The sequence below is a fragment of the Platalea leucorodia genome (genome assembly GCF_965183815.1).
Source record: "Platalea leucorodia genome assembly, chromosome: 4".
Lineage (NCBI taxonomy): Eukaryota > Metazoa > Chordata > Aves > Pelecaniformes > Threskiornithidae > Platalea > Platalea leucorodia.
Genome location: NC_138826.1, coordinates 111,908,285 through 111,925,909, shown reverse-complemented (window position 1 = coordinate 111,925,909; position 17,625 = coordinate 111,908,285). Strand labels below are relative to the sequence as shown.

Genomic DNA, 17,625 nt, shown 5'->3' with positions numbered 1-17,625 from the left:
CCTGCTGCAGGTAAATGCTATTAAGTGTTAGCCTGGTGCTTTGCAAGTTCTTCCTAGAAGCCCTGCTCTTTCAGAAGCAGCTTTGTGTCCGCTCCCCCCACCTCCCTCAATACTTGTGCCAGCCTTACTGCAGTTTGGCCTTGAGGTTCATCAGTTACAAATTCTCATATCTCATTTTGTTCATGTTAAATGAAGTTTGGAAAGTCAGGGAAATAATCAAGAATACTACTAAAGTTATACTGGAGACTATAGTGTCCCAGACGCTGAAAAATAAAATTCAAGGCCTTAAGATTGTTACCGTATTGTTACTTCTCTCGCTGTCATTCCTCTTCTAGTCAAGTGTACAAAGAGTGTTTGTAAACGTAAAGCGAGATGAGCTACTGAGCCACCTGTCAGTGGTCTGATGGCAGGTAAGTCTGCATGTTGCGAAGTTTGCAGACTGTATTATTAACAGCTGTGAAGTATCCTGGCAGTGAAATGGTGTATGATGCTGGTATGGTAATCGGTTCCTGTGATGGATTTGGTTTTTTGCTCTAGCATTTGTAACCTGTGGAGCTTAAGGGTAAGTATGTATTTAAACATACTGCTCTTCAGCTTGCTTAGGTGGTGGTATATGCTGCCATAGTTGTCCTGACTAACTTTCACTGACGTTAGTCAAGGTGCTCGTCAAAGTATATACGCAGATGTATTCCTCAGGTCAGAGTTAGCAGTCGGGATGTGTAAATGGATGTTGCAGTTTCAGATGCTCATTTGTGTAGCTGATGAATGTTGAATTTGTGCAGTACTGTACAACTGTCTGAAGGTGCACTGTTCTACATAACTTTGAGCTAAAGTATGGTGAAGAGGATGTTACTCTTGCACTTTGAAAAAAGCCTTATTTGCGTTTTCTTAAGTGCAAGCTGTTCTTAGAGAGCAATGTCTGTGTACAGACACTGTATACAATGTGAATCAGTTGACACTAAGTGCCCTGTGAACTTTTGTAACTCCTTTTCCAGAGAGGCTTGATCCTCCAAGCTCGGTTTATCATGTAAATTTGGTGCTTGAAATCTAAACCACACTCACCCCTTCAGTGCTGACCTCTGTCTCTACTTCGCATGTCAAGTGTTCCATAATCAGTGACGTGAAACTAGCGTTAACCCTAAATGGATATCGTGCAGAGGGTAAATAATCCTTTTTGAGTACTGTGGCGTAAATGCTAGCTAACCACACAAGGATGGTGTTTCTTCATTCACTTGTAATTTTGTCCTGAATGACCATCCTGTATTTCATAGTAATTGGAGCCCTTATTTAGAATTACATAGCTGGAGCCAAGATTTTATTAGATCTCTAACCAGTTTAAAAACAGGACTTGCTAAAGGATTAACTGATTTACTATTTCAGTTACTGAAAAGAGGAAGGAACTTAATGAGCCATGCTAGGTACATACAGTGATATAAAAGTACTGTTTATTTTCAACATCAAAAAGTTACTTGTCTTTGGTTCTGTGACTTGAAAGTCAATATAAAACCTGTTCACTTTATCAGGTCTTAGTGTAATGTCAAAAAGAACTAGTGTAATACTTGTAAAATCCATCCTGAACACAAGCGTTTCCTGCTGCCATTTATAAGCAAGTGCTATAAACAGCAACCTTCTGGCTGATTGTCTGTAGGAGGGAGCGAACTGTCTCTTCCAGCTCCACCAACTGCTTGGCTTTATCCTCCAGAACCTTTTGATTGTTTTCATATGTGTTTTCCAAGTCTGTCAGCAAAGGGAGGGGAAAAACAGCTTAATTAGGAGTGTTTTAATGCAGTAAATGTAAATCATTATCGTTACGGATAAACTACTACTCAAATTTATTTTTATTGCGGAAGAGAATCTGATTAGGAAAAAAAGCCAGCTGGAACGGCACCTTTTTGTTCCCGTAACACTGGGACATAAAGCAACAAGGAAGTAATTTTCTGTAAGTGGAAATCTAGAAGTGCATTTTGATTCATGTTGAGAATAATTGTTATTCTCTGCTGCGTGGTGGCTTTCACAGAACAGTGAAATGTTTTGGCTTGTTATGGTTAAGACTATTCAGTGAGTCCTTAACTGTGCAGGAGCAGCTGAGGGGAAGAATGAGTTCCTGGCCTGGCAAAAACAGGAGGAAAACTTAGCTCCCTCCCTGACAGTTGTGGGCAGACTGCCCCCTCCTGTTTCAACCAACTTTAATTGGCAATGGGAAATGTTAAATTAATCTGCAAACTGGAAGTGACGTATCCCGATTACCTTTTGTTTTAATAGCTTTCCGGGGTGGGGTGGGGGCAGTACTGTTTGAAGATGGGGGTCTTGCTTGAAGGGGTTAGTCCTGGTCCTAAGCATGGTCGCTGTGTTCCCTCCCTGCAGCAGTTCTTGGAGCAGCGATAGGTGCAGTACCAAAAGTTTGTGTCTCACTGTAAGTTTCAGCTTTTTTATAGAAATCTTTGATTCAAAAGACTATGTTGTGTCCATAAGAATAAGGAAAGCAGATCAAACCTCGGTAACAAAGAATTAACTTCCATTTTTTCCCTACTGCTGATGAACATTCAGTTTAACAGCATGACATTGCTTCATATTCTAAGATGGTGACTTACCTCCTCAGAACAGCCTTACCTTTCAGCAGCTGGAGTTTGCTGTTTGCTTGAGCCAGCAAGGCTTTAGCTTCATCTTGCAACATGCCAGCCTTCCTCCTCGCATCAGCCGACTCTTCTGTCTTCTTGGCAATGAGATCTTCCACTGTTTTATACTTGTCGTTCACCTCGGTATTGAGGACCTGTTGTTCCAGATTCAAGCACAAGATGGAGCTCATTCAAAAGACACCGCAGTGGGAGTTTGCCTTGCCTCCCTCTAGCTTTACTAAGCCGGGTGTAAGGAGAAACAGTAACTACACTGCTAGCTCAGTTAACAAAACCAGAAACAGTGTTTGGGTATTTCCTACTTAATACTCAGACTCTAGGAGTTGGGGTGAAGACTCATCAGTTGCCCTTTTGCAGATCTGTGGCTGTTTTGTGGCTTTAATACTGACACTTGGGAAGGATTTACAGGATTTGGTTACGCAATTCTGTAACTAATGGAAGCTGCGGCCCCCAGTGCAGCTGGAAAGCTGCCTATGGTAAGGAACTGGCACTGCTTCTGGTTGAATGCTTGCATTTGGGGAGGAATACCCTTGTTACTCTTTCAGTAACAAGAACAGCTGCCGAGTTTGCATAGGTGAAGGTGTGGGAGAAGTCATGAGGTTGGCTTCTCAGCTGTGGTTTTCTCTGCAGTTAAGAAGTCCTATGACCCAGCTGAATTCAACCAAGCAGCAATCTAACAAGCTGTAGCAGTACTGGAAGTCTCTTGTGTTTACTTGACAGCCACCTGAAATACTACTTAGTGTTTGGAAATAATTGATTTGATGGATAATACATCTCTCCTGGCAGAAAAGGCCTCTCTGGTGACTGATGGGCTAACTATAGACAACAGATTGGAGCCATGAAACTCCCTTTGGCAGATTTGTCAATTGTTTTGTTAATGAGCATTCTTTTGCTATTACGAAGGTGTGTGGCAGATGCTGGGAGCAATGCCATATGGTCACAGAGCAAATCTTGCCTCTCTGATATTTAGGAATGACTCTGGTTCTATATTGAGCTAACAATTTTTCTTGTTGCTTGATTCTGTGTATTCCCAATTCTGGGTTGTTTGTCCTGAACCTATCATTGTCATAGAACCACAAATACTCTATGGAAGGGGAAAATACCAGTTCTGCTGTGGCAGATAGTAAAGCTGAGGGACAGAAATGGATCTGTGAAAGGCTGTCAGTGTGACAGCACGGCAGGTTTCCTGCAGCTATTTTAGAACCTGAAAACTTCCCAATATTTCTTTCTCTCTTTATCTGGTACCAAAGTAAGTAAAAAGCAGTTATCTTTGGTAAGTTCACTGAGTGCTTTTTTTTTTTTTTTTTGTCCCTGCTACTTGGCCAATAAATGAAATGGATCACATGTATTCATTCATGTTCCTTTAGCCAAACCTGGGGCGAGAGTGGTTTTTTGGCTTTCCCTTAGCATCTTTCCTGAGCTTCTCACCTTTTTAACTTCTTCAGCATTTTGTTTTGCAGTAACAATTTTTTCTTCTATATTGTCCACGTTCTCTGAATTTGTAGCAGCCTTTTGCTTAAGGTCTTCAACACTCTTCTCTAGCTCAGACAGACGTAAGGTAGCATTGCCCAGTGTTTCTTCAGATGCTGCATTTTCAGATTGAATCTAAGACAGAGGGACAACAGTTACATTTGCAAAAGACACTGAACATAATAGTAAGCTTTCTGGATAAGCCCTGATCAACTAATTAGCTTATGTCCTAGATCCGATATAAAACCCAGTGTTTAAGTTTTGTTACAAATGGCCAGTTGCAATCAGGATGAAGGAGCCCACTGCCTGAAGACGGAGTACGTATGGGGCTGCAAAAGCATTACGGAACGTGGTTAAAAAATACCTGATTGTATTACACACGCAAGAGTTGCCTAATCCACAGGGAAAACTGAAGTTTGACATTGGATTCCATCCTGTAATAACGGACTTGTGAAGCTGCATATGTTCTAAGCTGGCCAAGCCTCGTGGGTATAGATAGCACTACGGTCTCAGGAGGGCTATGAGATGAAGTCTGACAAGACTACAGCAATTACCACTTTAATCCAGCATTCGCTTATTCTAGTCTCATGCTGCAGTGGTGGATGACACTGGTAGCATGGCTACACCAATACACCGCCACTGTGGTTAAGAGGTGTGACTTTCCAGGGATCTTGGCACACTTGCTGTGTTAGAGGGCTACAATCCTGCTCAGTCAACTTTAGTGGTGCAGGATATGGGGGGAGAAAAGCCTTTTGTTTGTTGTGGTGGTTTTTTTTTTTTTTTAAGAGCAAATGGTCCCCTAGCATCTGTCATACTAACTCAAAAGTTTATGTGAAGGCGAGAGTGGTTTAGATTCATTTTAAGTGCAGTCTTTGATTTGCAGTACCCAAGAGCCTTCCCTAGACAGGCTAACATCAGTTTCTAAGTATCAGACTTGGTGCTGTTTCTGTATCTTAAGAAATACTCGTAAAGAACTCACTGAGGTCAGCAGGTCTTGAGTTCCTTTAATATCTTCATCGGCTTGTTTGATGGCTTTTTCAGCTGCATTTTGAGCTTTTTCAGCTTCTTCCAGTGCTGCTTTCACCACATCTGCAGTGACTTTAACATCTGTTGCACCTTTGCTGTGGAGCAAAACTATGTTAATGCTAAAAATGCTTTTACCTGGAACTGGAAAAAGAACAGCTCGAACACTGTACAGGGCCATTTTTGCCCCTTAGTGAAGGAATGCGAATCTGCATTGGGGTAAGTTCAACTGCAGTTTCTGATACAATGCAAGGAAAATCTTGCTCAAGCTCTTGGTGACGGGAAAACGGCTAATACGCAATAGGCTTGCATACCTTGCTTTTTTAGCTTCCTCCAGTAGCATTTCTGCTCTGGCAATGTCTCCAGCACTCTGCTGCAGAATGACCTCAACATCAGAAAGGCTTTCTATACGCTCACGAATATCTTCTGTCAGGGCTTGCAGCTGCTGGGGAGTGCTCGGCATCTCCATGTTCAGCACTTCATTAGCCACCGCCTCGATGCTGTCCAGGTCAGCGCTGTCTTCTAGTAGATGGACACAAAGGACAAAGATGTAAGTAAAAGCTTCCCCCCTGTCAAGTCTCAATACTCAAATTCTGGTCCAGCTGCTCCCTTAAGAAGGAAAAATCATGGGAAAACTTCCTCCCCCGGACTTAAGAGAAAATCAGGGTGTTAAAACTGCTTCCTTAGGGTGAAACTTCCCTCTCGGGAGAGGCCCAGCAGGCACGTAGGCCCTGCTGGCATAGCTCTCTTGGAAGCCATTTGAAGATCTCGGTGATTAGCTACACCCCGCTGGGGCTGTGGGGGGTAGACGTGAGCCCAGGGGAAAGGAAGCCAACAGCTGCACATGAATGTAGTTGTGCTAACAGTATAGTCAGCCTTGAGCAAACACAGAAGGAGTGGGTTCGCCATGCTGCCGCTTGCTAGCGAACAAGGCCCTCATTTAACCTCTACCTGCTTGCTAACAGAGAGAGAAACTCGGTTTCTGACTCTCCTCCCCTTTAATGGTACTTCGTCTTTCTAGCCAGAACTTGCGAGCACACTTGGCAAGCTACAGCAGTACAGCAGCCTCAGCTGAAATGAACACAGCATGCCACAGTTTGCTCTCACTTTCCTATCGTCTTGGTTTTCTCTTGGTTCCAGATTTCGTCATGCACGCTAAGTCTGGCTGAAAGCGGGGAGATGACACACAGCTATTGCATTACCCCTTAGAAGATGATTCAGAGCTAAAGATAGTTTTCACAAACCCAGAATTAAAATATAATTCAAATGTAAGGTTTTTACGCATTAGGAAGTCTCTAATCTGTTTAATAAGACTTCTCAGATCTTCGTTGCTTCTGTCCACTTGTTCTTTTGTAGCATTGGTTTTGAGCAAAACTTCTTGTGCGTTTTGTTTTGCTTCATCAGCTCTCTGTTTTGCCTCAGAAACCTAAAGAGGAAAATAGAAGGCTCAATTACATATTTGTTTATGCTTTAAGGCCTGGTTTAAAACAAAAATTCAATTAGAGTCAGAGGTAATAGTAATGAGAAATACTTTTTCTCATAAAACTCACTTTCAAACACTTTTAAAAGCTGGCCATGATCCATACCACCAGCGCTAGTTTAAACAACTCGGGCTAATGTTTAGAGTTATCCATGAAGTTTCACTTTGGCAAGTTCCTTTCCTGAGGATCTTTACAAGCACGATGAAGTTACACAACTGTAGAGAACTATTTTGAAGGAAGCCAGGCACATACTTTGTCAATTAGTGTCTAAACATGTGTTACAACTAAAATTTTTTTTTTTATTAATATCTAACAATTGATTTGGCATATTACCATTCTGGAGAGTTGCTCAACTTCTGCTAATGCACTGAGGATGTCTCTGTCAAAATCCATGGCTTTCTGCCAGGCGTTGTGAGCTACGGTCACCAGCCCGTCACAGCCAGGTCCTCCACACTTCTTCTGTCCATCATCAGTTCGACAGTTCAAACCGCCGCACTCGGACTCAGCACAAGAGGCTCCGGCGGGGGTGCCACACGTCTGCAGAGACACATCGGACAAGGCAAGCAGCCACAGCTTTATCTATCTCCATTGCTGAGCTGCGAGGGGGATGAGCAGGGCACTGCTCCGCACTATGTTGTTGCTGCCCCTTGCAGCAGCATCCCAAGTACCCCCAGGAAGGAAGCTGAGGTAGAGCTGCAAGCTGGAGGTGGTTCCTGCAGCAGGTCCACACCAGCACGACTTGAATCGTTCTTCTGTGCCCCGTGCACCTTCCTGCCTTTAACTTGGTTACAAATACGCAGCTCCCTGATGCTGAAGTAGCTGGAGGTTACGAGGGAAGCCTTGCCTCACTTCCATCATCCACTTTTCCTGTACATCATCTCTCACTGGAAAGCTGCCTTTAAGCTTTGGTTTCAAGCTGGAAGCTACTACTGTCTGTATGCCTTTTGTTTGCAATCACTCTTCACTACTGTTGGAGGAAAAACTGGCCATCCCCAGAAGCTATTTCATAAGGAACAAAGTGTTTGGTGCAGAGTAGTATCTTTTCCTTTGCTCTAATGCCCTAGAAATAGAATAGAAACTGAAATGCTCCAAGTTGAACAGCAGACTTTTTTTTTCATTTCCCTTAAAAAGCTGTCCCATTCCCTTCCTTTCATCTTTCCAGAACACTTCCCAATATGTGAATTCTGTCAAGGATGTGTTCCCATAGAAAATTTCAGGGTAGAGTTGGTTTTTTTTGGTTTTGTTTTTTTTAAAAAGCAAAACTATTTCAATAGGCAACATTGTACTGAGACTTATCCACTACTTGGTCAATTGGCTGGACAATGAAATCACTCGGGAGTTGTTTTAGCCAGAGGGAAAATTGGAAAATTCCCCATTCTTGTAAGGTTCTTTTCCCTTTCCACCCCACCCCTTTTGCCAAATGATAGTCACTAACTGACATACTTTGCAGCCAAAAAACCTCTCTGGGAAAGCCTAGGAGCTGTGCCAAGCTAAGCTGCAGCTGCCTCTTGTGAAGTGTAAATGAGGCCCTCTTACCTGTTTGGCATGCAACCCAGCAGTAGCTAGAAAGCAAAAATTTTTTTTTTTTTTTGGTGTCCCGTGATTACACCTCCAAGCAACTCCGTGTTTATGGCCTTGATAAACATCTACCCAAGATTTTCAGTCCTCACAAACAGTTAGGCAGGAATGTAGGGGAAGGGAAGCTAAACAAAAAGATGTCTCTTTCTTCCCTCCTGAGAAAAAAGGAGGGCTGGGGGAGTCAGGAGGGATGACCGTAGTTGTAAAGAAGGGGACAATTTGGCATGTGAAGAACTCGTCCTCTAACACAGGCCTGGCCTGCCCAGGGGAGTTAATGAGCAGTCCCCTGCAGCCCGCCTTCACGGGGGATTGTTCTCCGAATGCAGCTGGCCGACTTCAAAGCGAAACCAAGGGACACCCAGCCTCTCCCAAGAAAAAGCCACCCTCCGTCATATTTACAGATGAGCAGGCAGCTTCAACAGAGAGAATGCCCTTTTGACTCCAGCTCCCTGTAAGTTCTGCATTGCCTCAAGCACAAGGACGGGAGGGCGGCGATGCCGAGGCGGGCGGCCGGTCGGAGCGAGCAGCAGCGCTGCCTGGCTGGGCACCGCGCAGGCACAGCGTGTGCCCTGCCGAGCTGCAGAAAGGAAGAGGAGCCTAGGGAAAGCAAGCACGTGAGCTGAGGGCAGGCTGGAGAGGACGGCTCTCAGGCCACCAGCTCTGCTACACTTTTCTGCACATGGGAGCTCTGTCCACAGCAAAGGGGTTTGGGTTAGAGCCGGGGTGATGAAAAGATGGGTGCTTTGTCAGGGCTGGGAAAGGCAGGAGGGAGGCCAACATGAAAGGCTGCTGCCTGAAAGCCACTGATTCAACAGCCCTGTTCTAGCCTACAAAATACCCTGTCATCCAAGAAAAGTACACTTTTCATGAACAAACTGTCTCTCACGCTGTCAAGCTCTAAACAGTTCCTCCCCATCAGTCGCCTCTTCACAAACCTGACTTTGTTTTTGCTACAGGTTTTATACCAGCGATTCTCAGCCTCGTACCTTCTCCGCCACTTCAGAGAGATCCAGGCTCTGCAGCTTGCCTGCGAGTTCATCCAGAAGGCGCGACTGCTCCTCTTGTTTAGCCTTGAACTGGGCCTCCTTCTCATTGATTAAGTCTTCCACTTCCTGCCGCGTCTGTGCCGACAGCTCCACGGCGCTATCGGGGTGAACAGTGGAGGCATTGACCCTCTCCTCTGCCTCCAGGGACATCTGGAAATACTTGGTGATACTATCCAAGGCTCCTGCAGAAATCAGACGGAGCTGCTCAGCTATCTGTTAAGTCATCCAAAGTAATTTATATTATGGAGGTTGGCAGATGACACATCAGGGTTAGCGATATGAATATCAAGTTAAATGAACCGCTAGCCTTTGCAGCTACATTCAGTGCAACTGCAAGGGTGACAGAATTTGGCCCGTTCTGGGGAAAAAAAAAGAAGTTCATTTTTTTTTTGCTTGGTTGACAGTGTGTCATTAAGTTCGCTGGATTTTGAAGTTAAGCCTTTCTCTGACCCTAGTGACTGAATTCTGCTTGCCCTGAGGGCAAAAGGAGATCCAGCCTTTTAGGTTTATAGGGCAACAGCCTGTTTTCTGCAGCTTCACTTATCCCATTAGTTCTTGTTGCTTGCCCTGGGATGTCTGGCTTATGGAGTCACTGCTTGGAAACTAGTCAGAGCGTTCCTAAGAAACAACTGCTTGATGAAAGATGCTGATTTATGGAACTGTTAGTTTTGGACAACTCCTGGAGAGGCCTTGAGCGGGTGTGGGGGACCCCGTGGGGGTGGCCACACTGCACCTTGGGGCAGCTTTCCTCTGCAGAATGCCACAAGTCAGGGACTCCCCTGTTCTACGTTCTACTTGCCTCACTCTGTGAAATCCTATATTCACTGGAAACAACCTCAGGCTTCCTGCAAAGCAGGAAATTTAGAAAAAAAAAAAAATAAAAAAAATTCCTTTGTTTCAAGTTGGAATGAAGTCAGCTTTCAAAACTTCCAAAGAATTTGGTGACTATTCCTCTTTCTCCAGCAAATTTTGATTCTTGGCCCATTTCAATGTGCCAATGGGCATGCAAGGCTTGGGTGGCTCGGAAGAACTGAGCCCTTACAGCGTGCTCTTAGTCACCAAGACCCAGGTAGTTTTTCCAACCAGAAACAGCAATTTAACAGACTGGGGAGAGCAAGGGAGATATCCAGGTGTATCTTGGAATCTGCCCCACTTTCAGCTGTTGTGTCTCATCTAAAATGTACTAATCAAGATCCTTTAAGACAGCTCTGTGCCCCAGGAACTTGAGCTGGCTTTGCAATGTACAGAGGGAAAGCGAGGGGGTGAGGGGGCAAAACAAAATTCCTGCTGCATCAGCAACTCTGCTAATGCACAGAAAGAAGCTGCCCTCCTAGGAACTGTGTTTTAACCTGGTATTTAAAACCATGCACTAATTAAATCTTTGGCCACCCCACTGCTTTCTCCCCCTCCCTGCGACACTTACCCCGAACATCAGAGATCTTGATGAACTCTAGCTGTTCTGCAAGTTCTTTCACGACGCGGTCTAGGCTTTTGGCATCTATCTCCAGCGCGCTCAGGTCAGTGTCTGTGCTATTGCTCTTCGCTGCTAAGGCTGACAAGTTTTCTTCTACATCAGCGATCTTAACTGTAACATCTGCTGTTAGCTTTCTGTAAAACAGAGGCACAGGACTCAACACGAGGAGGAGGAAGGGTTGTAAGCCTTGGTGCTTCACTTCAGTGAAGAGTGGTGGTTAGAGCTGTGTCAAGCTTTTCCCATGGCAGGACCTGTCCTCCCTTGGTGGAGCTGTAAGTGATTTGTAACAACATGCCTACCTAGAATACTGTTTTCTTTTCTTTATCATACAAAACTACTTTTTAATCTACAGCACGTTGATAAACTCAAAGCACCAAATTGCTCAGAAAACAGCTGCTTTGTGTAAGATTAACTGGAGGCAGATTCCAGAGGACTGGTGTAATGCTCCTGTAGCATGGCAACTGCATAGGTCAGAGTTGACTACTATGATCCATACATAATTTGCTTCCCATCCCACACAGCTACAAATGCAGTTTTGATTACTACGAGCTCATGGGACAGATTTGAACTTCAGGAAGCGGGGGGGGAAGCCTTAGTTTTAACACAATGGCTTCTTTTAACTCGTCTGTAAAGATCCCTCCTCACCAGCCATTTCTCTAGGGCTATGAAGTAAAACCTCCCGCCCTCAGCATTCAGCATGGCCTCAGTGAGCCACAGAGCAGGCTGTAGCTAGCGGGATAACCCTAAAAGGAAAGGCAAGTGTATGTTACACATCAATGCTGCTGCGGAACAGAAGTGGGCATAGAAAGCTATTCCCATCCATGGTGATCCCACCAGTCCCAGTGTTTCCTCACTCTGAAAGAATCAGGCAGTATTTAAGCTCTGTAATCAATTTACAGCTCTCTCAATAGCGCAACAGCCTGCTGTTTTCCAGGAGTCCTTCAAAGCCCAGTACTACTTCTATACAGCCACAGAGGAGCAAGAAGAGATACACATATACATATGTTTGTTAGGGAAAAGCAACTCCTCGGCAGCTCTGACCTCCCTCAGTACACACACAGCCCAAATGCAGCAGCAACCCCCAGCTCTCCAGCTGGAGCAGGGGAGCTGCAGGGCACAAGCGTATCCCTAATTGAGACATTTGTGCTTTAATCCTTGCCTCTTTGCTTTGTGCAGTCCCCTTTGCAACGCACAAGCAAGCTTGAGCAGTTGTACACAGGGTTAGAAAGCATCTGTAATCCTACTTGATGTTAAACTGCCCCATCTCCAAAAGCACAAACTACCATCTTTTGTATACTTAGCCCTAAAACAAAATACAAGGCTCCTACCCTAAGAAAAATGGAAACAATCCTTGTTATAAAGCTGGTGCTTCCCCCCACACACGCTCAGAGTGCAGAAAGGAGCCCGAGTTTCCAACTCATCGGCTACAGAGGGAAATCCAGGAATTTAATCTCTCCCCTCTTCATTCTCTCACATAATAGCAGTGTTTGTCCTTTGCCCCGGGGGACCGCAAGGCAAGCCTGCGCGGCTCGGTGGTAATTAGCTGCCTGGTGTGCAATGGGAGCAGCACAACCCCTGCCCAGAGTGTGGTAGCTCTGCTGCTCCTACCTTCCCCGGCCAGGTTTCCGCTTGTGGGATGGATGCTTGCTGCTGGCGCTGAGCACGGCGAGGTGCTCCAGCAGCGCTAGGAGCCGCGGCGTACCTGGCCCAGCTGGGGGAGCGGAGCCGGGGCGTCCTCAGCTCAGCGTGGGGGCATTGGTCACTCAAGTAAATCCCAGCTTGCTCGGACTCCCACTCCTTCCCACAGTAGACCTAGCCATGTAACTGCGACTGTACTCACTCTGCTTCATCAAAGAGATTCTCAATGTTCTTCAGGGGCTCGGCAGCTGGATTTTGAGCGATGATGGTTTTAATTTCAGTGAGCTTCTCCTCCAGGGTGTTGAGTGTCTGCTGGTATGGGCCAGTGACTCCAGTGATTTTGAGGGCATTAGCCCTATCCAGGAACTGTTGGGTCCTATTAGCCAGCTCGCTGATGATCACGTCCCAGAGGGCGAAGCACTGGTGGCATGGCACGCAGTCGGGGAAGAAGCCTGAGTAGCCCCGGGAGCACTTGTCACAGCGTGGCCCTTCCACCCCTTCGTTGCAGATGCACTGCCCGGTGGCACGGTCGCATTGTGGGGTCTGGATGCCACGAGGGTTGCAATCACAAGCTGGAAGGACAAAAAGGCATGCGTGAAGGTTACGGTGAGGGAAATGACGTTGACGTTGGCAGGGAATTAACAAAAAAAATTCGACCAGTAGTAATGAAGTAGGGAAATGAGTATCGAAGTGATCTGTGTCTGGATTATAATCAGCTAATTATGGACGTGTCTGCTTGGGTATGGGGGAACCAGGGCTGAATGTGAAAGGGGCGAGAGACAAGGAAATAACTCTAGGGGAGCCCAAGATTTGCACATCTGAGAAACAGGCACAATAATGGAGCAAGGATGCACACTTCTTTGCAACGTTTGGATGTCAGTTGGGTAGCAATTGAAGATAAAGATTCCAGTTTCACTCCTACAGTGAAGAGTAAGTAGAGCAAGGCTTTCCAGCTGGGAAAAGAAACAACAGGCAGGCAGAGGGGTTTAAGAGCAAAACATGATTGAAATAGAAAAAGTGAACATGGAAGAACCATTTAGTGTCTCCTCCAGCACAGGAGTAGGGGTCAACTGAGGAATCCAGCAGATCAAAAATCAACCACCCTCCCCCGCCCCTCCCACAAACAGCACAATAAAAGGAGAGAGTTGATTACACAGCACTTTTAGCTAAGTGGCGGGGCTCCCTACCACAAGACACCATGGGTGCTAAAAGTTGAGGTGGCTTCAAAGAAGTACATGACAAATTCATGGAGTAACAGCCCTTGAGAGATCTTCTATGCAGAGGTATAGGGCCTGGCTCAGGATGTGCTCCTGCCACGGATGGCGGGAAAGCATTCACAACGTGCATTGAGGAGCCTGGCACTGGGCTGACAGGTTGGGTATACAGAAAATGGGGGAAAAAAAAAAAATCAGACAGTGAAAAGTAGAATAGAACAAAGAATGTGGTCATGGGCAGCCCTGTCTGAGGGAGAAGAGAGAAGTTGTCTCCAACACGAGTGCTAATAACCAAGAGCCTATACAAGGGTGAGCTTGTCACCCTCAAGTGGGAATGAGGATGACTAACAAACAGATGTGGTTTGTTTTTTTTTTTTTTAAATTACTTCACACTTTGAGCACCAACTCAGGAGTCAATATTCACACTTTCCTGAAATGGACTTTCATTCTTATTTTATTTTTGTAACTGTGAACACCTACCTATCTTTATACGCTAGTCAGGTAAGACCTGGGTGATTGCCAAATTGGAGTGATAAGGTTTGGACAACACCCTTTTTTAACAAGCTTTTAGAATAAAGGTGCACTTCTTTGGCACTAACCTGCCATGAGGAGAAGTTACTCAATTAACTTACTGATGCACAGTCATTTCTAAAAGCACAGACACACTTTGTACACAATAACGCTATCAGGAGAAGCGTTTCCATGCAGCAAGGCTGCCACTTGACCTCTCCTCCTCCTTAATTACGCAGCACCAGCAGAGGAAATAATTACCAACCCGCAAAGCTTTTCATAAAGGGATGGCAGCAAAGCACAAAAAGAGAGGCCTCGAAAATAGGCAGGTCACCTACCTACCGTTGTGGCAGAGTACACCCGAAGCAGGTCAAGCACACATTCCTTGAACAGGAAAAGGACTGCATACCTGATAAAAGCCTTCACTTACACATCCATTTACCAGGCATCCTTGAAAGAGGTTAATAGCTCAAAAAGGCCCGTAAATCAATTCACACACCCCAAGCACATGCCCCCTTGAAAAAAGGGCAAAACACAAAGCCGTTTTCAACATTGTACATTGTTTGCTTCAATGCCAAAACATTGGTGGTCTTCAGTTCAAAAATTACACAAAAGGCCTCAGCAGAACAAATCGCTCCTCAACAGAACGACTTTCTTGTACAATGTGAATATGATAGGCAAGAGACAAAAATAACTTCTGCTGCCTGCACAATTGAGCAAAATGGTCCTTTGTTCTTTGAATTATACCCTGACACAAGAGACTGTTTTTACTTTACATCGAAAGTGCTTAAGTAGTCAACTCGCCACGGAATATGTTCCCTGCAGGCAAACCTTCGAGTTCCTGTTTGAAGGAGGTCAGTTAACCCTTCTGTCAACTAATAAGGCCCTCAGTATAATGATGAATTGTCCAAATTCCTTTGCACAGAAAGAGGCTAAACGGCATGTGGTTTTTGTCAAAGATCCTGAGATCTGATCAAGTTACATGAATGCTTGCTGCTGGCAAATCAGATCACTATATTTACTTGTGGATTTAGAAAGCTTAAAGTGAGAGGGAAAAAAACCATGTTGGTAATTCTACTCCTGAATACCTGCATGTTCAGGAAAGGCAGATGACAAGGCTTTAGTAGCATTTACATGGTAATGTGGATTCCAAAATCTCTGGAGCCAGAAAATGCTGGGGAAGAGGATAGGAGAATTTAAGTACTAACTTGTTTGCAAAGTGAAAACCCCAACTCCACCGCTGGCTATTGGGAGATGATAAAGAGCAAAGAAGTAATTTATTCTAAATACAGCATGACAGTTGGAGGAATCATCACATTTCTAGAATTCTACACAACTTCCAAACTGAGCTTTGTGGGACCCACGAGAAAACTGTACAAGGCAGCTAGAAACATTACTGTGGGTTATTTATCTGGTTTTGGGTTCTCTATCAAGCCCAGAAGCAAGCAATGCTGGCTCTGCATTACTTCAGGAGTGCGAATCCAACATATATAAAATGGCTTTCAAAAGGGCTGGTTTCACACTTGCCCTTTCTTTTCTTCATGATCTTCCAAAGTCATTAACCGTGTACAAGACCACACCAGCTTTCAAACCAAAAGGCAAAACTAAAGACAATTTTATGTCTATTTTTAAGTAAAATCACATAGTCTAAAGGAAAAGAAGAAAAAGCCTCCCTCAGAACTGGAATAAGAAGATTCCAGTAGATTTTATTTTCTTTCCATTTTGAAAATTTGGGGGGCATTTCTACGTGTTGGTGGTACGGTCTCTCTAGCTACAGCCCTCGGTCAACTCCTTACTGTGGCACTGACTGAAACATTTTTTAAATTCTCACAAAAGCATCACTGCTCCTCTTACAGCTCACATCCTGTGAGCAAACCTTTCATCTCACAACTGACATGTGCATGCCAGCGTTTGGTTACATGCGATCTTCTTTTTTAGAGCCTAGATGACCTTAGCCAAGTGCTTCAGCCACAGTTGAAATCATCTCTGTTCCTTGCTAGAGTCAGTCTCTGAGCGCTTCTACAAGATGCTGGGTCCCAATTTCCAGACACCACGTTAATAACTAAATTTGGCCAGCGAGAAACCCACAGAAACCCTCCAAGGCCATGTGGAGCAGGACCTCCACCATCTCCAGTGCCTTTAGTGGAGGAGTCCTGCATCCCGTGCCCTGGCCACCACCAACTGGCTATTGCACACCCTGGCACAGAGCACATCCAAGGGCACAGAGCACATCCAAGGCCCTTGCAGAGAGCATCTTCCCTTTACAGCATGGTGGGGATCAAACCCTCAACTGACTTCAGCTGCGGTAACTTCTCAAGAGGTAAGCAAGCCCAGGAGAAGACCATTAAAGCCTTCTAGGTAGCGAGGAGCACCTTGAACACTGTGGGCCACCAGGCAAATAGCTCAGTGTATAGGTTTCACCACTTTGCCTCATGCAACACCTGCTAACCAAGCATCCGCTGGCTTCAGTCTCTGTGGGATTTCAGGGCACAACTTTGTCCTAAAGGGACAAAAGCACAGTGACAGTGGCGGGATCCACATGAAAGGAAAGGAGGACCTCCTAGCTGGTGCGGACTGGAAAAGGCTAGCACAGGATTGGCAAATACCTCATGGAAGAATAACCGCATGCCAAGTTACACATCCATCATTCATGACAGTGGGTGCATATCCAACAAAAGGATTCACGTAACATTTGATTATCACCGCCGATGAACTGCGATGTGAAAACAGGAGATGCCTTGATTCCCATCACCTGCTAGAAACAGAGCGAACACTGTGCCAGAATGATCCAGCACGTCATGCCCAGCATCTTTTTTGGCCAAAGTACCCCAGCATCACATCTAGCCACAGTGGAGCTCTCGCTCCTCTACCACCTCCTTCATTAATGTCCAACTACTCCTATGGCCACCATGTGAGCCAGCTCCTATGCAGTCCTGTGCTAATGATGCCCTTTGCTACAGCAGTTTTGCTTCTGATGTACTCAAACAGGCTAACGCAAACACAATCTTCAAAGTATAGCTTGGCTCTGAAGATTTCGGCTCTAACCAGCACACTCAAGTCTGATGTAACTCTTGAGTAGCTATACCACATATAATTTTAGCATATGCCTGGTTAATCTAATTTTCCCCAAGAAGAACAAGAAACACGCAGGCACATCTAGGAGTGCAGAAGTGTCTCAGATATTATCCAGTAGCTAGCGATGGCTTTATACTCCACCTAACACAGTATCTGTGGAATACGGAAAGACGTAAAGTCCTGTAAGCTCTTTTTAAATGCCTTACCTATGCTTACGTGACTAGAAATCGGGAAAAGTGGTTCATTTTGCACTGTAAAACCACACAGATGCTGAGTTTACTGCGAGACGTTTAGATGCCTAAACCAGTTTGGGTTGGAAATGGCCTTCAAGACAAATGGTTGATTATTCTCCCTTCCTACAGAGGGGTGGACGAAGGCCGGGGTGAAGGGCTGCACGTTAACACAGACTGGGCTGCTTGCTTTGAAGATCAGTTAGACAGGGATCAATTCTGTCCTCGGGTAAGCAGAGCAGGACACTGCCAT

The 17,625-nt window shown here is 45.2% G+C and overlaps 1 protein-coding gene across 1 annotated transcript in view; it reads right to left on the bottom strand.

Moving 5' to 3' along the window:
* Positions 1 to 1,423: 1,423 nt before the first annotated feature.
* The window catches only part of LAMB1 (laminin subunit beta 1), a 44,434-nt gene continuing 28,232 nt past the window's right edge, over positions 1,424 to 17,625 (bottom strand). The window contains exons 24-33 of the mRNA XM_082308932.1: positions 12,546 to 12,915; positions 10,655 to 10,839; positions 9,172 to 9,413; positions 6,941 to 7,144; positions 6,408 to 6,552; positions 5,441 to 5,648; positions 5,083 to 5,224; positions 4,062 to 4,238; positions 2,611 to 2,770; positions 1,424 to 1,737 (exon numbers count right to left, since the gene is read on the bottom strand). Of these exons, the coding sequence (XP_082165058.1) occupies positions 1,601 to 1,737; positions 2,611 to 2,770; positions 4,062 to 4,238; positions 5,083 to 5,224; positions 5,441 to 5,648; positions 6,408 to 6,552; positions 6,941 to 7,144; positions 9,172 to 9,413; positions 10,655 to 10,839; positions 12,546 to 12,915 (1,970 nt within the window). The 3' untranslated portion in view covers positions 1,424 to 1,600. The remainder of the gene's footprint in view (positions 1,738 to 2,610; positions 2,771 to 4,061; positions 4,239 to 5,082; positions 5,225 to 5,440; positions 5,649 to 6,407; positions 6,553 to 6,940; positions 7,145 to 9,171; positions 9,414 to 10,654; positions 10,840 to 12,545; positions 12,916 to 17,625) is intronic.